This window comes from Dromaius novaehollandiae, chromosome 1 (assembly GCF_036370855.1).
Source record: "Dromaius novaehollandiae isolate bDroNov1 chromosome 1, bDroNov1.hap1, whole genome shotgun sequence".
Classification (NCBI taxonomy): domain Eukaryota; kingdom Metazoa; phylum Chordata; class Aves; order Casuariiformes; family Dromaiidae; genus Dromaius; species Dromaius novaehollandiae.
In genome coordinates, this window is record NC_088098.1 from 134,928,508 (window position 1) to 134,953,649 (window position 25,142).

General features: G+C 36.5%; 1 protein-coding gene across 4 annotated transcripts in view; it reads right to left on the minus strand.

The window, feature by feature from the left end:
- CDKL5 (cyclin dependent kinase like 5) overlaps positions 1-25,142 on the minus strand; it is a 146,487-nt gene that overhangs the window by 21,406 nt on the left and 99,939 nt on the right. For 3 of the 4 annotated variants that reach the window (XM_064499420.1, XM_064499428.1, XM_026120740.2), the window contains 8 exons: positions 24,935-25,025; positions 20,455-20,644; positions 14,613-14,693; positions 10,091-10,251; positions 7,339-8,365; positions 4,097-4,198; positions 3,727-3,832; positions 1,427-1,550 (listed from right to left, as the gene is read on the minus strand). In XM_064499420.1, the coding sequence (XP_064355490.1) occupies positions 1,427-1,550; positions 3,727-3,832; positions 4,097-4,198; positions 7,339-8,365; positions 10,091-10,251; positions 14,613-14,693; positions 20,455-20,644; positions 24,935-25,025 (1,882 nt within the window). The remainder of the gene's footprint in view (positions 1-1,426; positions 1,551-3,726; positions 3,833-4,096; positions 4,199-7,338; positions 8,366-10,090; positions 10,252-14,612; positions 14,694-20,454; positions 20,645-24,934; positions 25,026-25,142) is intronic. The other variant, XM_064499416.1, reaches the window with a different exon arrangement.

Consider the following 25,142-nt stretch of genomic DNA (forward strand, 5'->3'; position numbering starts at 1 on the left):
CCTTTGTAATGACCGCATAATAGAAGGAAGTATATTGCTGAATTATATAGAAAGCAAAGCAAACTTTCAATTGGCTTATATTATACACAAGATAATGAGATTCAGATATGTAGGACAACAAAATAAGTAAAAGGGTTCAATAGTGGAAACAGAGTACCTTTTTTAGTCACACAAAAGTAAGTCACAATATAAGTATCATCTTTTTACATAAATGACCAGATCCCCAAAGCAACTGCCATAAAAATAGAGGCAGGTGGGGCTACTGAAGGATATAAGGGGAAGTCTACTGAATCAGAAGAGGCAACAGTGCTTTGGAATAAACATCTTCTGTTATTGACACAGGTATACAACCTGAATACAAGCTGAATTTACAAGCTGTTGGGCTCCTCTCCCCCCTTCCCCCGCCTTTTTTTTTTTTTTTTTTTTTTTGAAAAAAACCACGCAACTCACAGGTTGCTCATGTGAAAATACATTAAGTTAACAAACCATTGCAACAGTTCTTTAGATAGCATGGTTTTACCACATTTTCAGAGAGCAGTGTTTCACAGTGGTATGAAGTATAGTTGTCTCATGAGAATACACACAGTCCATTCCTCCCACCAATCCTTTGAAACTCCATTTACTTATTTTTATTGGGTGTGCTTTATTGTAATTGAACAAAGTAGAAGATTAAGATTATTATTTTAGAGCTGAATAGTTCTCATAGCAACAAAATTAAGGTATTTCCCTTTAAGTCCTGCAAAGCTATATATATGCCGTCATTCTATTAGCATAATTATAGTTAATTGTTTTACGTTATATAATGGAGTCATGTGGTGCTTTTAATCTTTTAAAATCAGTATACACCATTAAGATATTGCTTAGTCCATTATCCCATAGAATGTACTCATTTCCTTCTGTGGTGCATGAGCAAAAAGAGAGCAGCAGTCCCCATTGTAGGGCGAGTATTACATTCTTCATTTATACAGTCCTATTTTATATATGGAAACATGCAGTTTGACAATTTTTTTCCATTTGTCTGACACTTCAGGCTTCTGGAATCCACAGATGAAGCTTATGGCCTTGCTATCCATACTATATGCACACAGGTACTTTCTATTATCTTTAACCAGAGATAGATAATGGAAAAAAAATCAGGAAAGACCAGACAAAAGTATATAATTTTAATGCACTTGTTGCAATAGTGTAATGAAGTATTTCTTGTCCCTCAAAAGGGGACAGAAATCATGCAATGCTATTTCAGTATAGTCACAAGGAACAATTAAGCAGGTATAGACAATCACAAATTTCAAAAAAGAGTTAGGAAATATTCTTTTCAAAATGAACAGCCTAAGGGGAAAAAAAAGCTTTTTCTTTGCAATTTCTTCCTCTCAACGATCCCTTTTTTCCTGCTACCTTCTACACATCTGTGTAAATAACAACTCACCAGGTATCAAAGGTGGTTTGTCTCTTTGAGTGGTTTGCCACCATGCTGGTGTCTGCTGGTAACACAGGGGCTCTGTTTGACACATTGTTTTCTAGGTATGTACTCTCTGGACGTGGAGATGGAACTGAACAGAGAAATAGCAAACAATGTATACTGAACTTCAGCAAAAGTCACATCCTTCAATTGTCTGTTTCCTCTTTACTTCTTTTATAGAAGATGGAAGACACTTGTACTTTATATACAATTAGAAGAAATCAGTGTACATTTTCACAGGTTGGAAACCAAGTTTTCTGTGACATTGTCAAGATAATGTTACTATAGTATATTATCATCATCAGAACTTGGGCAAAACATTCTTGGATTTTGAGACCATATCTATCTACAGGGAGCTGCAAGGGCAAATGATATTTAAAAACAGGAAGTGGAACAGAAGGTTGAAATACTGTCATTAAAGACATTAATTACTACAGTTTATCTTCACTTAGGCTTTTAAAAACACTTGGCCTGAAAAATTTTAATATGGACTTTAATGCAACTACTCCATATAAATGAAAGGATCACAATCAGATGCTATGTTTTGTTTAATAACAGGCCTATCGTACTCAACTCAGATATTCTATTGTAGATTTTTCAAAATAGGTTATACATACTTAAAAATAAATTTGTTTTCAAAACTATGAGACCCACCAGGAACATCCGTATTGGATTAAAAACAAATCAGATGCTAGTTGCACCATTACTGCAGCATCATGCAGTACTAACCATCAAAATGGAATCTGAAGACAGAACAGGGGACTGTAACAAGTTTTTGTTTAAGCTGTACCACACAAACACAGCCTAATAATCCTTGTAATACTTAGAAGTCAATATTTAAGAACTGAGCAAATATGAATTTACTTTTTTCATAATAACTTTTTTTGTCAATAGGTTTATTATCAATGTACTATTTAAATACAGCACTGCTTTTCCAATGAAATAATTAAATCTGTGAACTAAAATATATTTGTTTCATAGATAAAATTAAACATGAAGGAATATCTAGTTTGTAATAAGTTACTGAATTCAATCCCAGACCTAGAGTTTCCTTAGCACATGATGTACGGAAAGTCATTCTTCCTTGGAATCTCATTTCATTATGTATATTAAAAAAAAAAATATATATATATATATATATAAAAAATCCATGTCCAATTATAGGAATGTTTCAAGGATTAATAAAAGCAGTTCAGGGTTGAGGATCCTTGAGGATTCTCTGTTCTGTGTGCTCCAAAACCTTAGTAAACTCAAAAGCATTGCCCAAAATAGTACAAGCTTTAATATGGCTCACAAGTTTTAATATTGCAACAGGATACTTACAAGGACTGGCAGATTTTAACATGCCTAAATCAGGTCATCAGCCAACTGATGAACCCAAAGAGGATCAGTGGGAGATTGGTGACTCTACTTAAGGTTATTAGGTGACTCATAATCAAATTTTAGCTCATTGGGAGTTTTTAATGATCAGCGGAGTCTCACAAGCCTCCTAACACTTGCAGGACAGTAATTAGCTTCTTATCATCGTCCTCCTTTTCAAAAGGATTACCCAGGTTTAGCTGTGAGGCAGCTGCTCAGAAATCACCATCTTTTCTATATAAATTGCCATCTTTTGTTTAGAGGTCATTGTTCATCTTTGTTGCATTAGAACAGTGCATGTTTGTGTGTGTGTGTGTCTGTGTGCATATGTATTTTTTTGCAGTACCCACTCCTGTTCTATTATTTATTCTGAACTAGATTTACATAAATGTGTTTTATTTGTGGTAGGAAATTCTGATTTTAGTAAATCTGAACAAAAGATATGAATATAGGACTCTACTGGTGAAAAGCAAGAACTGCATTTCCATGTACCTTCTACATTATCTGAAATAGATCAATAAGTATGTTAATTTGTTACAGGTACAAAGGTGTTTAGATATAATGTTGATAAGAATTTAAGAGAGGAACTGATGTTTAAAAACACTGATAAACTGTTTACTTTGGTGATTTTCATTTATCTTCATTAACTCCCTGATAAAGCTACCTTGTGTTTTACAAAGTACTGCACTGGATATACTTTTCAATCAAAGTGAGTTATCATTTGCAAATAGATAATATAATGATATTAATACAGTTGCTATGTATTACCTAGCAGGTCAGCCCAGTCTCTGTTTCTTCCTATAAACTTTTTTAGTTGTTCGTGTTAGTTTGCAGTACCCATTTCCACTATTTCAGTTATATTCTATGTTAAAACTCATTTAATTTTGAAAGGTCCATCATAAAATTACCTCTGTAAAAGCTGCCGACTCTTCTTGGAACAGGGTCATTATAGAGAATTCTATTTTCTTTAGTAGATGCTCCATCTTCTGTGTGTGGATCATGATATGTTCCACCCTAAACAGAAAAACAGTCAACTATTTAAAATTAAAGAACATAAACTGATCTGCACTGTTTTTAACCAACGTACATAAGCAAGAAATCCCAAACTCAACTACACACAATTTTCCTGTCATGTAATTAACAACTGCCATTATCAAACCACAGATTATGGAATTAATAATTATTTGTTTTTGCTTTTTTCTTCCAGAAGGACAAAAATGGCATTAATAAAATTTTGCCCCTTAGTTGTAATTTTAAAGACTTTAGCATGATTCCGACCTCAGATTTTTGCCGTGAATGAAATGCAGTTGTAACATCTCTGGAGGAATCTTTTCCTGGAGGTCTTGTTAAATTCATTTCTGATGGGATCTGGTCATTCTGCTAATAGCAAATTTTAAAAAGTAAAAAGGAAATGCATATAATCTGTGATAAATGCAACATTATAGCACTATCTCTTATCAGCTGTTATACAGTAGCACCTAGAAGTACCAACAGTCAAAAAGTCTACTGCATAAAAAATAAGAGGTAGTTTCTGAACTTAAAAATTTGTAAGCTAAATAGTTAAGTCAGACAGGATAGAAAAAAGATACCACCATCTCTATTTTACAGAATAAAGTACTTTCTGGAAAGTACTTTAAGCAAGAACTTATGCATGTCCTTAGAAACAGATATGCACGTAATTTGCTGCCAAATATGATTTAGCCCTAATCTTAAATGAACCAGATGCTACAATTATTTCTGCAATCAGGACCAGATAAAATTAAATGATCTCTCCAAGACCACACAGGAAATTATACTGAAACCCATAAATAAATCTAGAATGTCCAAAACGGACAAAAGGTTAAAAACCCAAAGGATTCTGATTTCAATTCACTGTATGAGTGATTTGCAAAATCTATTTTGCCTTTTATTAATAATGACCTGTCCTCACTGCACAGATAAAACAAACCTTGAAACTGTGCCATGATGAGAAATGCAGCTAAAATCAATGCTTTAAATTGCATTTTGGTTCTAAAATTTACAAGAGGCTGAAACATTTGATTAAATTACTACTTGTGTAACATACCTCTTATTTGTCACCAGTTAAGCTACAAATAAGAGACTGTAATAGCAACTTGTACTTGATTTTCTTCTGCTTGACCCCTTTTGTGTACATTAACCTGAAAATTAAAAAGAATCTCCCCCGCAAAGCATTTTACTGAGACATGTAAAGCACAAAAGCTAACACTGAACATCTTTTTTTAAAAATCTCTTTCAAAGATTTAAAGCCAGGAAAACAAAGAATGTTTTTTCTTTAAACTTCATAAAATGTGAAGGGAGAGGGAGAAAAGCAGCAGTGAGAGAGAGAGAGAAAGGGAGAGAAGGGGACAGAGGGAGAGAAGGGGGGAGAGAGAGAGAGAAGCAGAAGGGAGAGGAAGTGAGAGAAGGATGGAAGGATGGAGGGATAGAAACCAGTAGAACTGAAGGGAAAAAATTAATAGGAATATAATAAAGAAACATGGAGAACAATTCTGTTATTCTTGAACTTTTGAGTTCAGTAATGTCGAGGGAAATGAAATTTTCTTAGTTCTGATATAGAACATGTTAAAAAAACAAATGGGATAGGAGAAAACCCAAGAATTATTTCTTCGTGAAAATGCCTTTATGAGGCTCAATAAGGCAACTGTTAATTTAATTCTAATTTGTTTTTGAAACTTACGAAAACAAAGAAAAAATAGCTGAACAGCACTACAGAACAGTATTTTTTCTTTCAGACTTCAGTTGAAATATACATTTGAAAGTAAATTTAAAATTATTTAAAATTAAATCATTTAACTGAAGACTTAAGTTTAAAGATGTTGACCATAAGAGATAAAGACACGTACTTTACAAATAATTAGAAGCAACTGATTGAAACACGCATTCCAAAGCAAACCAAAATGAACAAAATCATAAGCAATGAGTGGTACATCAATTTTTCTAATTAAAATAGACGTTTGTCAACCAACTGTCAAAGAGAAAGAATGATTTGCTAAGAACACTGTCTCTACATAATATGAAGTAAAATTAAAATTGCTTATCAAATTAACATTCTCTACATATTGCAGAAAAAAATCCTAATACACTGAAGAGTACAAGGTAGTGTGAGCTTTTATTATCAAAACTCAAATGCTGGTGTTACTGCCCTTTTACAGTAATATTTTCAAGAATAAGTAACACATAGCTCAACTGAAATGTATGAGAGAGAAAATGACTACACAAAAAAGAAATAAAACCTCGTTTTGAAATGGAGCTGCTATAATGCCTTTTAAATGGTTATTCTCTTTTAAATTAGACTGTATTTCTCCTATTTTGATGAGATTTTTCTCCCTATAATGAAAATAGATAAGCCTGAATGGAGGAGATATAGTAAGTACAAAAATGATGTATTAACGTGCTTAACAGAAAAAAAGATTTATGCCTTTTTTCCTACTAAACTGAAGAGCCACCAACTAACTGAAAACTTCTTATGGTATTTGTAGACTGCTATCCAGTTGGCTACAAATATTTCCTAGCTTTCAAATATTTCTTACTTCTAAGTAGAAAAAAGTCTTTTAGTCTCTCATAAAACATATTATTTAGACCTTAAGTAATTTTTATAGATTTTTTCTGACTTCCTTCAATTTGTCAACAAATCTGAACAAGATGTTCTCTCCTTAGAAGTCACTCTACCACAGATATATGTATAAAAAAAAGCTCATTTTCTGTACTTCTCTTTGCACCACTTTGCTGCAATCTGCATTAATGCTATAGCAATTTAAAGACTTGGGGACAAATGCAATCCCCCTGAGTAAAATATCAAATAATTCAGAAGTGCTGTATATGAAAAGTAAATCAACTTAAAACTGGTCCTTGCTCTAGACTCATGAAATAATGATCACATTAAAACATAACAAGACATCTAGTGAGAGTAATCACTGCATCACGGTTACAGAGTCAGTTAATCGGTGATTTCTCCACTATAAAATCTCTAACCTACTCCTCTTATTTATTATACTAATCAAGAGAAATAGTGCAGCGTTTTTGATATTCTGCTAGTAAATTATGACATTTCAGCCATAATCTCCTGCTATAAGCGAGTGAAAAGCTCACTTTTAAAATATTTAAAATTAGCTTTCATAGCAAAAAGACACACAAGAAAAAGCCCAAATAAGAGAAGGTTAATTAAGGAAAACAATATGGTAAGAATGACATCAGAGAGCGTAACCAATGAATAGCAGCTACTTACTACATTTTAACTTCACAGACAGATGTCTGTTCTCACACTTTAGTACTTTAAAAGAATGGTGTTCACAGTTCAATTTTTTTTTTTAACAGCCTCCTCCTTTGCGCTCTGAATATTTAGCCTGTCTGAAAAATCTAACATTCCTTGCCGTAAAACAACACAAAAAATAAACAACTATGCAAACAAATAAATAGAAGAGAGAAAGCAGGACACCTTCCCTACATGAAATATAAGGAGGAAGGAAAGTCTTCCATTATAGGCAGTATTTTGAACTAACCCTATTAGTGTCTTCTGTACAGTCTTCTCGTGAAGAGCCAACAGACCTTGTGAGTGACTTATGCTGCACCTGTGGAGATAACAGTTGCAGGCTGTTTGCTCTGGCTGCCATCCCTTGCCCTGTGTTTAAGCCACCCTCTGAGCCCTTTGACCTCACTCTGTCCCGGCTCACATACATAGAGTGTCTATGAGGGCGCTGCTGTGAAGAAAAAGGACTGGTATAACCTAGACCATAGGAAAAAGATTCATGAGGAGCAGACAGTGAGTGAGAATGGCTTCCATCTGCGTGATCTGGCAGTTTTAACTCCTCCATTGTTTTGGAGTGTCTTGTTGACGGTCTTCGGGTGTCCAGGGTACCCTCACCGCGGTTGTTCCTCCCAGATGGACTGAGCAAAGTTCTGTTATCGCTGTGTCGGGGAGGAGTTGGACTGGTAGGAGAGTTCAAGTCCATACAGCTGGATGGAAAATATCTACTGTTGTTTGGTTCTGCAGCTTGAGCCCTGGCCTCAGAAAGATTGCCCACGGATTTTGAGTCAGTCAGAACCCCGTGGCCCTTTGACTTTGTCCGATATGAAGGACTCTTAGAAGACTGTGGAATAGTATCAATATAGCTATGGCGACTATGCTTATCACCGGGTTGCAGCGTCCCAGTCTTGTTTTGAGAAGTTTCCATAAATGAGTGCCGGTTCTGCTGAGATCTGGTGTTTGACTTCAGGTATTTTGTACCTGGACCATCAGCACTTTTTGAGTCCACATTAAAATCAAATTCTGTTTTTGCCTTTGCTTCCTTTGGACTGAGAAGATGTGGCATGTTATTGTTGGCTAGATCCTTGTTGCCAGATCCAGATGGGTTGCTTGATTTTTTTGTATGCATTGGACTATGTGCAGCTCCAGGGAGGTTTCCATTTAAAAAGCTTTCATTTGTTGGAAGACCCTCTTCTCTTGGCAGGCCAACCCCTAGAGTCTGTATATCCTTGCTGTTTGATCTGTGATGTGACTGCAAAGCAGAACTTTTGCTGGCTTGGTTTCTACATCAAAATGCATAAAGAAGGATTAATATACCAGATAACATAGTCATGTATTACTAACCTCAACTTTAATAAAAGCACACTCATGTCAAGATGGAGGTGTCCTTAAAAACACAAAAGTTAACTGCAGTGAGATCAAATATTACCAGCTAGACAGCAGGAACTCCCCTAGAATAACAGATTTGCAAGTGTTAGTACGTTGTTGTTTCTTATTGGCTAAATCCTGACAGACAAACTCAGCTTTGCTTAACATTTTAAAATATAACCTCAAAAATTCCAACATATATATTTGCATGTTCATACATACGTGTGAATAATATATATGTAGATCACTACTGTAAGCACTACATTATGAGAGTTAGCTGCATATTCATTGAAAGAATTCTTAAATACATCTGGCATACCAAAGTTAAGGTGGAACAGTCAAACGCACCAACACTGGCAAAAAAACCTACACAATCACTGCTCCATTAGCCAGATAATGTAGGTCTGAGGATGGGGGTGTGTGTGTGAAAAAGAGTATATTGTGCTGGTGAAGACATCCAAAAGGAACGTGCCCGAGTTCAGCACGGCCTAGCAAGCCCTACAGGACAACCAGGTCTAACGCAGGAACCCTGACCTCTGCAGAACTCTGCACTACCCCAATTTTTGGCATACTAACTCATCCCCAAAACTGTACCAGACTTGCTGGAACCAGATGGACTTGGTGCAGGGACACTCAGTATCTTTGTTGTACATTTCAGCTCTCCTGGTTTTGGAATTACAGAACTATTATGGGATCATGAGTTGGCTCTGCAAACATTCAGCTTGAGTTTAGGAGAATTTATTAGCTCAGGTCTCATGGCATATAAAAACAGTTCTGCTTCTGGACTTATGCTGGCCCTGGAAACAGCGCAGCCATGACTAAATGGTGCTGTGTCTGTGCCCATTAGCCTTGATGGACCAACGCTGGTTTAGCTCAGAGCTAACTTACTTATCTCTGCATCTAATTCTATCATAATCTAGAATTCAGATAAACTACTGAGAAATAAACTAAGAGATGACCGTTTAGACAAGTTCCTATCTTGTTAATTATAATTGGACAATGCTTCTATATCACCCACTTTCAGTGATCTAATTATGTGCTCTATTATAGCTCACATAAATTTAGCAATTTTAATGTCAAGTTGTATTTTTTAGTTAAAAGGATAGATATCTTCCTTTACTTTTAGCTTAGAGATATAAGCAGCCTAGTAATTTTAAATCAAGCAGGTAGGCAAAGCTTTGTATTATACAAAAAGTTTCCTATGGGCTCCTATGCCTTGGCATCAGAATGGCCTAACTTCTATCCTAAACATTTACAAAAGCAGCTAAAACTTTTCAGTGTCTATCTCAGAGCCAGTAAAGACTGTAAATGCCATAGCCCCAGATCTTAAAATGAGGAATGCCTAGGATTAAAAGCAGCTATTGTTCTGCATGCTTTAGAAGACAACCTCTAGGAAGTCTTTTGTTAGAGGAACAACCTGAGGCTCTCTGCACTGAAGAATTTCCTTGAACAATATGGAACAATATGGTTCCACAACATGGAATGATATATATCTATATCTATATATCTATCTTAATGTACCTAAAGTGCTGAAAAACCTACTTTTCTTTTCTTGAAGATGATGTTGGATTTAAGCATGACAGGAACTTACTCACTGGAATAACAAATGACAGGTACGATGGTCACATGACTGCATTTACCTGTTAGATAAAGTGTTGCTGTCTACATGGTAAGGTTTTCTCTTAGTTGACCGTGAAGGCGAACTTCCACAGCGATCCAAGAGTCTTTGAGTTTGAAATGAAGGATGGTTCAAACATTGTTCTGTCAAATACCTATCTGCTGGATCTAGCTTTAGTAAGTTCTTTGGAAAACAAACCCCAGAATTTAAGTGTTAGTATCTGTATTCGCATCAGCAAAAACTAAAACAAAGCAAAGAACATTATTGGGATAGTTTTTTAATCTCCAGATTTTCTATGATCAGAGAAAAGTGCCAGAATAATTTAATGTTATATTACTAAGTTACATATAACCTGAGCAAAACAAACACTTTCAAAATACTATGTTCTACTTATGAATGGAAGGTCTCAAACTTCTTTATTATGAATATTATTACTTTTTTTTTTTTACACACACTTTTTTCAGGATATACCTTACAAGAATTTTGCTCGGAATGAAAAACATTAAATTTACCTGTAGTAAAATGGTATCAATGAAATAATAGGCTTTATAAACATAAACAGAACAAGCATATGAACAGAACGATCTTATTAACACAAAAATATTCTTTTGAATGTAATATCTTTAAAAATAAAGGATTCTGATTTTTACTTCAGTAGGGATCAAGTCCATCTATATTTTTAAAGACTCATCTAAACTGCTTAGAATGTGCTCAGAATAACATCTGCCTTACAATTTTCTTAGATCTGTTATGTTTCTGAACAAAGACACTTTCTGACGTATAGAGAATGAACATTAAATTATAACACTAGAAACCAATGGGTTGGGTATTTTGAGAAGTTCGAAAAGTTTCTTGCAGAAACTTAAACAGTCTTGGAATATTTCAACATGCATGATTGTGAGCAAGGATAAAAGTTTGAATGACTATTAAACAACAAGAACAGCTATTTTTAAGGGTTATATAGGTTGAATAAAGAATAGGCTTATGTATATATATGCGTGTGTGCGCATGTGTGTGCGCACGTGCCTGTGTGCATGCATACACTTACACACGCACACACAAAACGGTATCTACATATGCATTAAAGTAGTATTTTATCACTTAACCACACACTAGCTTCCCTTCACAGGATTGATCCCTGCACTTCAAAATGGAAAATGTTCAAGAAACAAAGCAAATATTCAACATTTCTATGCAGTTTCGGCATAAGATATGTAGTATCTCTCTTTTCCAACTGACAAACCGTGCACTGAATCATTAATTTTTTCCTAACTTTTTTCCTGATGCTCACCACTACAGTGTCTCAAATGGCCTAAACAAACATGAGAAGGCTACAAGTGTGACTTTCACATTCCTGCTTAGATGAGAGGATGTTCAGAGGCTAACCTCAAGTGCCTTTGCACTAACTTGCAGAGCTTGCGCCACAAGCAAGGAGAACTGAAAGTTCATAGGCAATCATGAGGCTGTGAACATGACTGAAAGCACAAAGAACTGGTAGGAGAGCACTGGAACATGGTTGCTGACAGGTATAGCTGGCTTTGGAAGGCTGAGGGGTGGGGAAAGAAGAGTGGCCCTCCGTACAAATGGGTTCCTGGATTTCACCAAGTACGAAACAGAAGGTGTGTCTGCAGACAGTCTCTGAGACAGGATTAAAAGAGAAAGCTGTATTTGCGTTATAGTAGGGGTTTGCTACAGACCATGTGTCCAAAAGGATGAAGTGGATGACTTTCTGTAACAAGCAAAAATTTCCTGACCACAGGCTCTTATCCTCATAATGGATTTCAACTATCCAGACAACCAGCCTCTGTAGACAATCCATGAGATTTCTAGACTATGTTGGTGACAATTTCTTAATGTAGCCATTGTAGGGGCCAACCGACCAAGGGATGGACTGTACTCTACTTGACCAGCTGCTCATCAACAGTAAACAACTAGTGACAAATCTGGTCAAAGAAGGCAGCTTGGGTTGTAGCGACTCTGAGGCGATTAAGGTCAGGATTCAAAGGAAGGGTGGAAAGATAAACAGCAGCAATAGGACTCAGGACTTACGAGAGCAGACTTTAACTTCTCTAAGGGATCGCTAGGCAGAATCCCCTGAAAAACTGCCATCAGAGGAAAGGTGTCCAGGAAAGTCAGCTGATTTAAAAAGAAAAACTCTGAGAGTTTGGGAATAAACCATCTCATTGTACAGAAGACCACAAAATTTGACAGGTCAGCTTGGCTAAACAAGGAACTTCTTAATGAACAAAAATGCAAAAATGGAGCATGTAAGAAGTAGAGTCAAGGATGGGATACAAAAGAAGAATATAAAAGCGTTACTTCCTACGAAATTAGGAATGCCAAAGTCTGGGGCTAAAGGTGGAGCTACAGCAAGCAAGGATCATAAAGCGTAACAAGAAGGGATTCTACAAGTATGCTAGCAGCAAAGGGAAGTTCAGAGAAAATATGTCTGTTGCTGAATACGGGAGACAACTGAATTGCAGATGATATGGAAAAGGCTGAAATACTCAATGTCTTGTTTGCTCAAGTTGTCACATGCAAAGCTTGCTCCTAAATTCCCAAATGAATGCTTGCAAAACAGCATGGTTTGAGAAGACGGGAGGAAGGGAGCAACAAAATCATGGGGCTAGATGGATGTCTCCTGTCTAGAAGAGTAAAATTCAGGATTACCCCAAACTTGGCTGCCTCCTCATTCATCTACACCACAAATGCCCTATTTAGAGATATATCAAGAATTCACACCTTCAGCTGACATAAGTTGAAGCTTAGGTTATTCAGTAATCTAGTAATCAGACCTGAGGTTCCTGGGAATGCAGATAATAAGGAACACACCAAGTGTGGGCGTGTGCCAGACTGCCCAGTGTCTGGAGAAGAGACAGGCATAGAGCAAAGTATGTGCAGCATTTATTGCATGAAACTTAACCACACATCTCTTCTGTTCTTTTCTTGTAGTCTTTTCCTCAATCTTTAGCAACTTCCCAACTTCTGAAATAAATAATATAGGTTAAACACACAAATATCCCCTCTACAGAATCTCTGACCTTCTTCACAGAAATGTTGAAAAGAATTACTTAAACAAAAGTGGAATGGAATTATTTGGAAACCTATGTTCCCTGAAATTCAAGTGCTTTATTTTGCAACTTTTGTAACTTTTAAAACACAGCAAAAGAACCCAAAAGACACTGAGGTGTAACATATAAGAAATGCAATAAAACAAAAAATAAAAACAAAACCCGAGCATGCATAACTATGGTCTGAAGAATGATCTTCAAACTGCTGTTCTGCAATATATGCTACTAAAGCTTGAGCTACAGTTAACTATGATGCCAAGAAAAAGCTATTTTCTGTGAACTTCAAAACTGAGGAGAATGTATAATACTGAAACAAGCAATTATATATACCCAAGGAGCCTAACTTTGCAGACTACATGAAACCAAGACAAAAAGCTATGCTGACTCTTTTTATAAGGCAGGGAAATTAAATGAAAATGATTTGAACTGATTGTGTTAAAGGAAATAAAAACAACTTTGGTGGATTTTTACCGATTACATAATACTTTAAAAGGCAAGTAAAAAGCCAAGTATACCCCCAAACATATGATTTCTGGTTTCCATGACAACTGGCAGATTGGCTTGGGATCACACAATTCATTCAGAGTTGATTAGCCATATCTGCATTTCATAATATTTGTCCCAGATTGCCTCTAACTCTTAGATGGTACCCCTGTGATTCTACAAACATAATTTCTGTTATTGTGATGTTTCTTCAGCTTAGTGGGGCTAAAATAATGGCAGGACTGTGCTGCAACTTACCATTCTGATGTTTTTACAGTGCAATCAGAATGCATTGCATACCCAGGAATATGGCACAAATACATAGCAGAATATTTCACAGTATGGGACTTTTTTGGAAAGAGCCATCTTCTCCAGATCACCTGCAGGAAACCATCTCAGAACCATATCCTAGTGTGGCCACAGGGAACTAGCTGGCTTGTTCCAAAACAGGACTGGAGAGCAACGTAACATATAGGCTGTGTAGAGGCGAGCAGCAGCCAGCAGATTAAGAGCTCAGACATATAAACAAATTACTGTGCATCAACTTCATCTCTGACAACTGTCCACATCCTCCTGCTTATCCAGCAACAAATGCACAACTCCTCAGGTTAGTGTAACCCTCTTTCAGTGTGGATTTATCTAAATTTGTCACAGGCTGAACACTCACACCGCAGCATTACTGAAGTAACCTGTTCATCTGAATGGTTGTCAGAGTGAATGCATGCTGGTGCAAATATTGGTGACTCTTTTGTTTGAAACATACTTTGTTTATCAAATCAAACAAATTTGAACAGACTCTCCTTGGCATTTGCAAAGGGTATGTTCCTGATTTCTTGGAAATATCAAATCCTTGCTACAAACAATGGCAATATCAAAATATCCCAAAAGGAAGTTATTCAAAAATACTTTTAAAATGTATTATATTAGGAAACAAAGATAAGTCACATCTTTCCCTACACATTACAGGAAGAAAATAAATATATTTCCCACCTTCATAAGATCAAGTAATACACCACTTAAAATTCCCAAGTATCTTCTCTCCAAAGACTGTGGATGATTGACTGCAGGGAACTGTAAAAGTAATTTAGTATAAATATATGGAGAAGATAAACAAGGTATACATCAATACAACCTTTCAAAAAACAGAAATTACACAGGGAGTTAAGGCATATAACTTAATGGGAATCATGTGGAATCATACATACTAAAAGAATTACATGTGCTAAAAGAATCACAGTGCTTTCTGAACATTACAAAACATTATGGTGAAAGAAATAACTGATGTACCATATGCATCTAGTCCAGCAAGGAAAGTATTCCTGATTAGGAGAGTACTCAGCAGAATTTCTCATAAATGAAAAACAATTAAGTCAGATTTATAAATATGTTTGTGGCGTTATGACTGACAAAGTGTGGGTGGTTTAAAATAGATTAAGAGTTAACATAACTAATATTCCTCCCCAAAAAAGGATTAAAAATAGATTTGAGATAATTTCATTGTTGTGAATATATAGGATTAACTAAATATCAAAGATTAACCAACAATTCCAAAATGCTTTTAGGGAAAAACTTCGAGAAAACAGCATGGCAACTATGCAAAGATTTAAGGTTCAGCATTACTCCTTTGGTCGAGCTGCAGTAAGAACCGGCAACACCATGAGAATTACTGCACGCTGCTGCAGGGCATCTTTGTCAGCTACAGTCTTGACAAAACAAGATGAAGGCAGTATTTGAAACTAGTCTTAACTGTCTGGAAAGAAGACAGGCAGGCATGATTTGAGGAAGGAAAAAATAATACAGAATTGCTTTTGTTGATTTTTTTTTTTGGTTTGTTTTTATTTTAGATTCCCATCACTGTCTTCTGGAACTTAAAGGTGGGATATTCGTACTTTGAGATTTTATGAAGGCTTGCCAGATCTATTCCAATATAGAAATATAGCTGGACATTCCAAAGAAGGAATATAATGATAATGTTAAAATGATTCAGTAAAGTCATTAGATGAATAGTCAGAACAAGCAGAGTTGCAGAAAACCAAATGAATGCTGTAAAGTACAGCATACATTTTCGCAGCTTCATCCTTGCCTAAATTTGAATCATTGCATTTTTCATATCAATATTAATGCAATCATTTCCAACAATACATTCTAATGTAAACCACTTGGTGCTTTGATAGAGGTTACAAAAATATTCAGTAAGTTTATGGTGCCAAATATAGCCAATTTTTTTTTAATTAGACAGGTAAATGAGGAGAAAAACATTATATGGGATTAAAATTTTTCCCTGACAAAGTTAGGTACTCTAACACTGGATCACAAATCGCTGGTCAACAGCCACAGCTTTTGACTCAGGCTAAAGACTCCTTAAGTAACAGCAATGGTGAAAGAAGCGGAAGAAAGACAAGAAAGAATAAACTCATTGGTATATTAAAATGAGAAGCTAGACAAAACAAGCAGACTTAGATACACCACTGATTTAGAAGAACTGATTTGAGAAGTCTTCTAAGTTATGAAGACAAGATAGCACCTCAACCAGCACAGGACATCCAACATATGCAGAACATCCAGTTTTATCAATTTGATCTCCTACAGATTACTGAGATTTGCCACCAACTGATCTTGCTTGACGTGTAAACAAGCTGAATAAACAAATGAAATGAAAAAAGGACCTTTTCTTCCTTTTAATCAAACGAAAGAAAATTTGTTCAACATTTCATCGCTATACCATAATGTCAAGTACAATGAGTTGAAAAGAAATAAATAAAAAAGATTGAATCCCTGGGCATGGCATGCATTGAAATCACAACAAACAAAACACATAAACTGATTTCAGTGAGGTAACCTGAAATTTAAAAGCTAAATATATAGGTCAGTGTTTTCAGAATTAGAAATTAAGGCTGGAATTCCAAGAGGGGCATTAAAAAAAAAAAAACCCTCCAAGAACCTCATGGATCCTAACTGATGCTGATTTTAGAGAAAACTGGGCATTTCAATACCACAGCAGATGTGAGGAAGGGAAAAAAAGGAAAGGGGAAAAGGGGAAAAGAGGAAAAGTGGAAAAAGGTGGGAAAGGGGGAGAAGGGGGAGAAGGGGGAGAAGGGGGAGAAGGGGGAGAAGGGGGAGAAGGGGGAGAAGGGGGAGAAGGGGGAGAAGGGGGAGAAGGGGGAGAAGGGGGAGAAGGGGGAGAAGGGGGAGAAGGGGGAGAAGGGGGAGAAGGGGGAGAAGGGGGAGAAGGGGGAGAAGGGGGAGAAGGGGGAGAAGGGGGAGAAGGGGGAGAAGGGGGAGAGGAAGGAGGAGAAGAGAGGACAAGAGAGGACAAGAGAGGAGAAGAGAGGAGAAGAAAAGACGCATATTGGCATTAATCACAATTTATCCAAAACTATACAACTGAGATTAAGAGATTTGTAATAACCTCTAGAGTAGCACATGACAAATCCTGTTAGTAGTATTTTACTCATCTAGATATCAGCAAATATTTGCAGGTGAATGCACTATTATGAGCCTGTGAGTACAATTCACACTCCTTAAAATTATTTTTCAAAACAAAAGAAATACACTTTTATTTGTGGGAAAAGAGCAATGAATCCAGACACTTTGTTTACAGTTCCCAGAGCTGCGCAAATTTGCATGATAAACACAAGTTCTTCATTGTGGCCTACTTTGATCCCATCAACATTCTAACTATGAATTTTCTAAAAAATCCTGTTGAGCTAACACATGAAAGCAAAAATACTGACACCAGGGAACATGCAGCAGTCTTGCCTTCTGGCACTCACATTTACCCCAGTGCATAAAAGCCATCACCGTTCGTCCAAACGGGCTGGAGTCATACATAAAATATACCCACATAAAATATTGAGCTATATTTAAAATAGCTGAAAATAAAAGAAAACAAGAAAATTCAGGTCAGTGATTAAGACAACAGACAACAAAAAAAAAGACAAATATGAAGACAACATTGTAAGTGGAAGTTTGCTATGTTTGGACTGAAGTGTCAAAGAGCAGGAAGTCTTAAAGATCCTTACTGCAGTACTTTCACCTCTTCTCATTTACATCTCCCACATCTTCCCAACTCTCACTTACATCTAGGGAACTTTCTCTATAGCTAGGTGCATATATTTACACACACACCTTCCTCACAGTAAATACTAGCTTCAGACCTATGTTCTAAAGAATAATGCAGTACAAACACCCATTTCCAAAAGGGTTTCTTATTTGGAAGCACTCCATGTGCACTTTGAGCACATGTAGAAGTACTAGATTCACTTTCATGAATCACGTCCCATTGTTTGTTGCATTACTTCCCGTAAATTACATTATGTGAGCTTTGAAGGAAAATGAAAGAAGATTAGCTCGAATATGCTTGTTGCCACATAGTCTTCATGCTACTTATTCTTCTTTTTACTTTGCATCCTTTTAAAGTGGTTTACCAGTGATTGAGCTATTTTGCAAGTTCAAGACTGCTACATTGATCTTAGACAGCATCTTAAGTGAGCCAAGCTTTTCACGTTTCTTCCATCAGTTTGCATGAGGCAAGCAGGTTTTTAGTAGATGCTGTAACTTGTTTAAAGCGGAATACGCTGAACAAATCCAAACCATTTAACCCTTCTTATCAAGCTCCTCTTCGACCTATCCAAGATAGGTAATATTTTTGTCTTCTTGTAGAACGACCATTATAAGGAAGACCGTACATCTGGAATAATAAGCGAAACATGAAGGTGTGCTAAAGCCATGTAAAGCTGTTCTACGAGATTGCTATCCATTGGGTGATTCAGATTCACCAGTTTACTTATACCTTATTTGTAGAATAATAATTACAGCTCTACACTACCAGGTATGTTTTCCATAAAGGTATGAGCCTGTTAATACTTTTCAATCCTGTACAGCATTATTTTAAGTCCTTGGGTCTTCAAAATGCATGGATGCTCTCTGCCTCAAAAGGACAGAAAGGAAGACCACTAAATACTCCCTAATCCTCAGCAGGGGGAAAAATTGTGCATATATATGCATGGGAAAAATGAGGAAGGAGGGAAGAGGGAAAGTATGCAAACGTGTCTGTATACATGTATATGTGGCGCCACAGTATTTGAATTAGAATTTTTAAAATCCTGTGCTACAATATGGTAGTAATTACAGTAATGGTAACATAGGGATTCACAAAGTCTAGAGATAAACCTATGGATAAACAAATCGACATCGTGGGCTGGTTTCTATCTTGAGAAAAGCCAATGCCGGATCCAGCTTGTAAACAACATTTGCATGACCACAGCATATAGAGCGTATCTTCTATCTGCTATGCACCAGAACATCTTCGAGTATTAAGCACTAAGTTACATTCAGAATTACTTTTTAATCCTGTCTTCTGTCGTGGAACAAAATCTTCCCCTGAATTAACTAAGGAATATCATTTGAACCAACATTTTTGTAGTATTTTTCACATTTAAGCTATTATTCAGACTTCAATTAAGTATTCTAAAGTTACTTTCTATTTGAACACATAGAATAGAAAAAAAGGTCTGACCCACTGCTTTAAAACAGTGTCAAGTACATATAGAACACTGCAAAAAATGCTTGTCTAAACTGTTTTTAAAAACCTCCACTGACAGAGGTTCTACAAACATGATCAGAAATGCTTATGGATTACCTAACCTTGTAGCTAAATTAATTATCCTAACACCTTAAGCCAACTACTACTTTTCCTACCATCAACAGCTAAAGCCAATTTATGGCAACCTTTAGTACATTAAGACAACTATGTCTCCTTCTTTCTCTTTGTCCTTGCTTCTCTCAGTTTTCTCTTTTACAGCGTAAAACTTAAAGCTCCACCGGTGAAATCTTTTAAAACCTCTCTGTAATTTTTTTTCAGCATATTCTCTATATCATGTTAAAAACTGGACAGCTTCTAAAACATTATTATGCTGTATGCATTTAGATCATGATCCAATATAATCACTTTTTTTTTTTAACAACACAGTACTCCTGCCTTATCAGTTTTTTCTATTTCATACTTGTGTATTCAATTTTTAATTTTCAGATGTAATAGTTACGTATCTCTTTACTGGATTTTACATTAGCAATTTCATCCCATTTATCAAGATCAGAAAGTCACCCTTCTAAGCAATGTTAATTAAAAAAGTGACAACCAAAACTGAATTACAAGAAAACAGAAGTGCAATCACTGACCAGCAGTTATTAAAGACAACAGAGCCATTACTTACATACTGCTTTTGGGCTTTTGCCACATTGTACATCCCAAGTTAAGCAGTTTCAACACTCTAGTAAGTCTCTGCCAATATACGATATTGGCAACCCCCTGAAAGGGTAATAATGCTGTCAGTAGGAAGAGATTCTTTTCTTCATCACGTAGCTTACAGTAGCTCACCCAGTAACGTAAGCCAAATGGCAGAAAGTTCTTCAGTCATTGTAGCAGCACCCTTGGCCCAAACTTGCTGACACAGCAGCCTTAGAGAGCAGGCATGAATTTTTCACACCCTGAACTGACACAGCTATGTCACTAAACTTCATAGTGCAATTGTGGCAGAGTAATGCTAAGCTGGGTATAAATGCTAACCTGCATGACAAAAAAGTCAAAGAAATGAAAGTAAATTTATAATCCACTTTTAACAGTAAAATAAACACATTTACACAACCTAATACTGGTGTAACCAGAATTCTACTTATGAATTACAAATGCCTTATCACCTAAATAGTCTATTTACAAAGAAATGCATATAACACTAAACACAATCTAAATGAAAAGAATCTTCATGGCATCAATGACACTAGCACAAATACTGCGTGAACAAATTACAAAAAGAACAAAGCTTTCTCTTACCCGCAAGCCATGGAAGCGAGGGTTGCTGTAGAAGAGCTTCATCTGCTCAGCTGGCAGAGGGCCTAGCACCTTCTGAATGGTAAAGAGCTGGTCAATCTCGCTCTCGCCGGGAAACAAGGGCTGCCCGTCACTCAGCTCCCCCAGAATGCAGCCTACCGACCACATATCCACCGCCTTTCCATAGGGGGCTCTGAAAAGCAAACATATAGTGTTTTCCATCCGCTGACACTACTTCTTACTAAGCTATTTGACTTTATTGGCCATATTTTCGGTGGCCTGCTTTCTTGCAACACAGAAAAATAAACTTTGATATTGAAGAACAGACCTCAAATATGAAGTCCTCTGTTTCTATATCAGATTATCTCATGTATTCCTGTCTGGAAAGGCAGGGCTGTAATTCTCAACTACTCTCTGGAATTTGGTTACCTCTTGTGAAAAATTTACCTACAAGAATATCTTTCTGATTTACAAGCAGTTATCATTTAAAGTTAAACTAGCACTAACTTCTGTTCTCACCAGGGGTTAAAGACTGTGTTGTATTTCTGTATTGCGTTTATTTTTCCATTGTGCTTAATAGGTGGATCAGCATACTGAATTTGGCGACTGAGAGAACAGAAATGATAAGCAATCTTTGTTTTAGCATTCAGCATTCATACAGTGGAATTTTAATTACAGAGGAAAGAGAATGGCTCTGAAATTATTCATGAGTTGAAAAACACAGGTTAGAACACAATGAAAGCATCAGAAAATAGATAATTCTTGTACTGGAGCAAAGCAACAGGCTGGGGCCTCGGGGAGAAGTTCTGATGGGTGGTCTTTGCGTATGCAGGCAACGTAGTGGGGAAAATGGCACTGGGTATTCCAAACTACTGATCACGGAAGGTGCTAGGTCAGCAGTGAGGAGGTGGAGGGAGACCTTGTTTGAAACAAAACTAAGTGATGTGAATGTTAAGACTGGAAAAGGCCATGCCACCTTTTCTTGGGAAGACAGTAGGGAAGTACAGGCACTATGGATCGCTAGAGTCAGGAGAGACTACAGGCTTGAGAATGATTTGCAAGGCAGGTAAGGGTAGAAAATTGGAATACAGAGAATGGAAATTTATATGAAAAGGAGAGCATGGTAAACTACAGCAACATTCAATCCAGAGGCATGAACATTGAAGCAGCACAGAATCTCTCTTGGACAGTTTCTGACTTTCACTGTAAGGTTCTGTTCCTTGGAGTGTTTCTTTAATAGCACACCTCAGTCACACACAGCTAATGCATTACATACTTTTGGCTTTTAGAGGCTCCTGCTGTAGACCAAAACAATTCACTTTCTCTATGCCTGAGTTCTTGCTTGTTAGATTTTAATTGTTTTGTAAACATTCAACTTATTCCAAAAATCTTTTTTGGATGTTTAGGTTTTGAGCAGAATTATGGGAGAATTCTTCTGAGGTCAAAGAAAAAGCATATAAAAAGAATAAAGACTGGAATAAAGGCTGAACAGAAAACATAATTTATTGATTCTCTTTTTGAAAATTGCACTTAATCTCTGTTTCAAGGGATTTTAAGGATATAGTTGGCTTGCTTTTTTCTGGAATGTGGCAACACTTGGAGTTGCAGGTGACAAATCCAACTCTAAATCTAACCCCCTTGCTTTTTCCATATGCTGATGGTTAAAAGATGTCTAGCGAGAGAACACACTTGGACAGAAAAAAGAATCTGCCTTTTCCCTGTTGGTTAGTCATGATTCATTATGTCTCTCTATAGGCAGGGCATGTGGCCAAGGGACCTTGGTGATCAGTTGGTTAAGTTAAGGTAAGAAAGCTAGTTTCTAGCTGGACAAAAGCCTGAGAAAAATTATAGGCCTACTGAGGTGCCTGCTGCCAGAGCCAAAGGCAGCTAGGAAAGCTGAAGTAGGATGCCAACATTTCAAGGACTGTTTGCCTTTCAGAATCTGCCATAAGACGCTTCAGTCCTTTCACAAACAGAACGACCACAAAATCAAAATTTGCCCCACTGGAATAAAGTACTGACAACAAACCAAAAACAGGAAAGCAGGGCATGCTGAAACTCCCGAAGTATTACAAGAACAATGGCTGTGTAGGCCATTAGTTCCTTTTAGTAATCTGAAACAATGTCTAACGGAGGATTTGCTGAAAGACTAAAAGTTCTTTCTTTCTTTCTGTGATGCTGCTAGTCTAATCCAGCCATTAGGCCACGTCTGAGACCAGAGCCAAGGAAGGATCAGCTGGACCAATTGCAAGGACTTTGCAAAATGCAACACAGAGACTCCAAACCCAAGGATCTGTTCTTAAAAAATTCTGTGCCAAAAAGCAAATCAGTTTGTGAAAGTGCAACTAAGAAACAGTTATCTTTTTAACAAGACCGAAAAAAATAAGCACAGCTTTATTAGCAACCCTTTGAAAAGACAGGCTCCTCTATTGTGACACATGAAGTGGGAAAAACGTAGATTGCGAGATTGCGAGGCTGGGGCCTGGAGACCAAGCTAGGGCTAGAACCGAGGAATGGGCTAAAACCCCAGTAAGGCAGTGACCAGTACCCTTCCTTGCACACAGGAATAAAAGAAGTTGAATTGCACTTTAACAAGTTTCCATTATATGCTCTGTAATCAGAAAAGTAGCAACTGTCCGCTTCTTCTAGCAACTAAACCAGAAATATTTTGTTTGGGAAGACATTTTGAAGTCTCCTGTTCTACTGACTGTAAAGATCAGTCTTTTCAGATCACAAAGGGAAAACAATGCAAGAATGTTGTGGCTGGTTTAGTGAAATAATTCATTCCTGTATGATACAAAGACCACAAATCAGAAGTACTATAATCTATTCTTGCCCAAATTTGACTAGTAATTTGGTATGCCTTAAAATATGCCGGTATTTAGTAAACTTTTATAAACAAACCATACAGAGTACTCCACTAACTGTTACCTGAGAGGCTCTCCAATGTGAGCAGATTTTGGAAGCTCTCTGAATAATTGGGCAGCTATTTCTTTCCTCATATGAAATTCAAGTATTTGAACTTCCCTATCGCAACACAGAATCCTCTCTGGGACACAGTTCAAAGCTTGAAAAAGTCACGAAATGTTTGGTAAAATATAAGTATTTAATAATCCTGGGAAGACTTCCAAATCATAGATACTTATAAAGATTTGGTAAAATACAAGGGGGAGGGGAAATGAGCAAGAGGAGTGTCTGGGAAATAGAACAGGATTGCCAAGAAACAGACATTACTTATGCCAGAAAAACTTGGAATTAAAAAGTACACCAGCAAAGTTGAAGTCATACTCATTAAATACACAAAGCTCTCCTTTGTCTACAAGCTAATCAGATAAATTTAGTCAATTATATGCATCCATGATTCCTGATAAATTTCCTTGTGTTAACAGAACAGTTTTGAAAATTTCAGGTCAGATTATTACTGTATATGTGAAGTTTTTCATATCTTTCCTCTTAAAACCTAATTCTTAATAAAGACAGAGAATAAAATGTTATATAAATAAAAAGGCCACTATTGATGTTTTTCCCAAGTTTTTTTATATAAATATATACTTTCTTGGATGTTTAATAATATATGTTTTCTCCAAAATATGAAAAACTAAGCTTTGAGGTTTTTAATGGCAACTTTAATATACTATTCTGCATATATCAATGCAAATACATATTAATTTGATTAAGATTAGCAGAGCTCTATAAATAGCAGGATGACTTAATTGACAGAATAATTATTATCTTATGCTTTACCTATTCAAGAAATGTCTATTTTCTAGTTCAGTGTTAATCAAAGGTTCCACAAAGACATGTTCCTCAGCAGTGTGAAACATCTGGCTTAAAGCTCTTCTTTGATTGAACCTATGGCTACCAATTCTCTATTTCTAGAATATATATGTGTATGTTATACATACAGGAATTGTATTGTACGGGAGTGTTTTATTCTCATGAAGTTTAAAAGAAATGCACAGTAAAACTTGATAGTAATGGAAAGATAACATGCAGTAAAACTTCTGTTATTTTTGTCCCTTCCTTTACCCTTTTGAGTCCTATGAATTTATTCATATAATATTTGAAAACCTATTTAGCCTTGCAAGGTAGGAAATCCCTCATTTTATAGATGATAAAAGAGCAAAATTAAATCGTCTGGTTGAGGCTACTCAAGCAACTACTGCTTGCGTGGGTAGCGTGACACTAGCTGTTCAGTGCTTTAATAAAGTGATTCGTGAAGCCTCCTCCCATAAACTCTTCCTGACCGCTTAAAAAGTTAGCACCATCTTTTTATGCCACTTCAGCAGTGATCATGATCAATGATTCATGTCAACTTACTGGAAATGAACCAAAATACCTCATAAAAATCTGGAAGTTTCTTTAAATCTACCCTTTAAGTCAACTACAGCTCTCCATAGGTAAATCTCACAAAAGTACTGGACAAAACGCAAAGAATTAGCCAGGATTTATATGTCATGGCTGTTCTAGAACCTGTACTTACCCAAGCAAGAGTTCAGGAGAGCGGTACCATCTTGTAGCCACATATTCTGTATAGTTAGCATTGCTTCCCTCAGAGAGATTACGAGCAAAGCCTGTGAAAGAAACAATAAATGTGAAAGATTACACCCTATTTTCAATAAATATCCCACTACTGATTTTGGCAATAAGAGGTCGCATCTATTTAAATAGAAACAGCTTACATCCCCGAG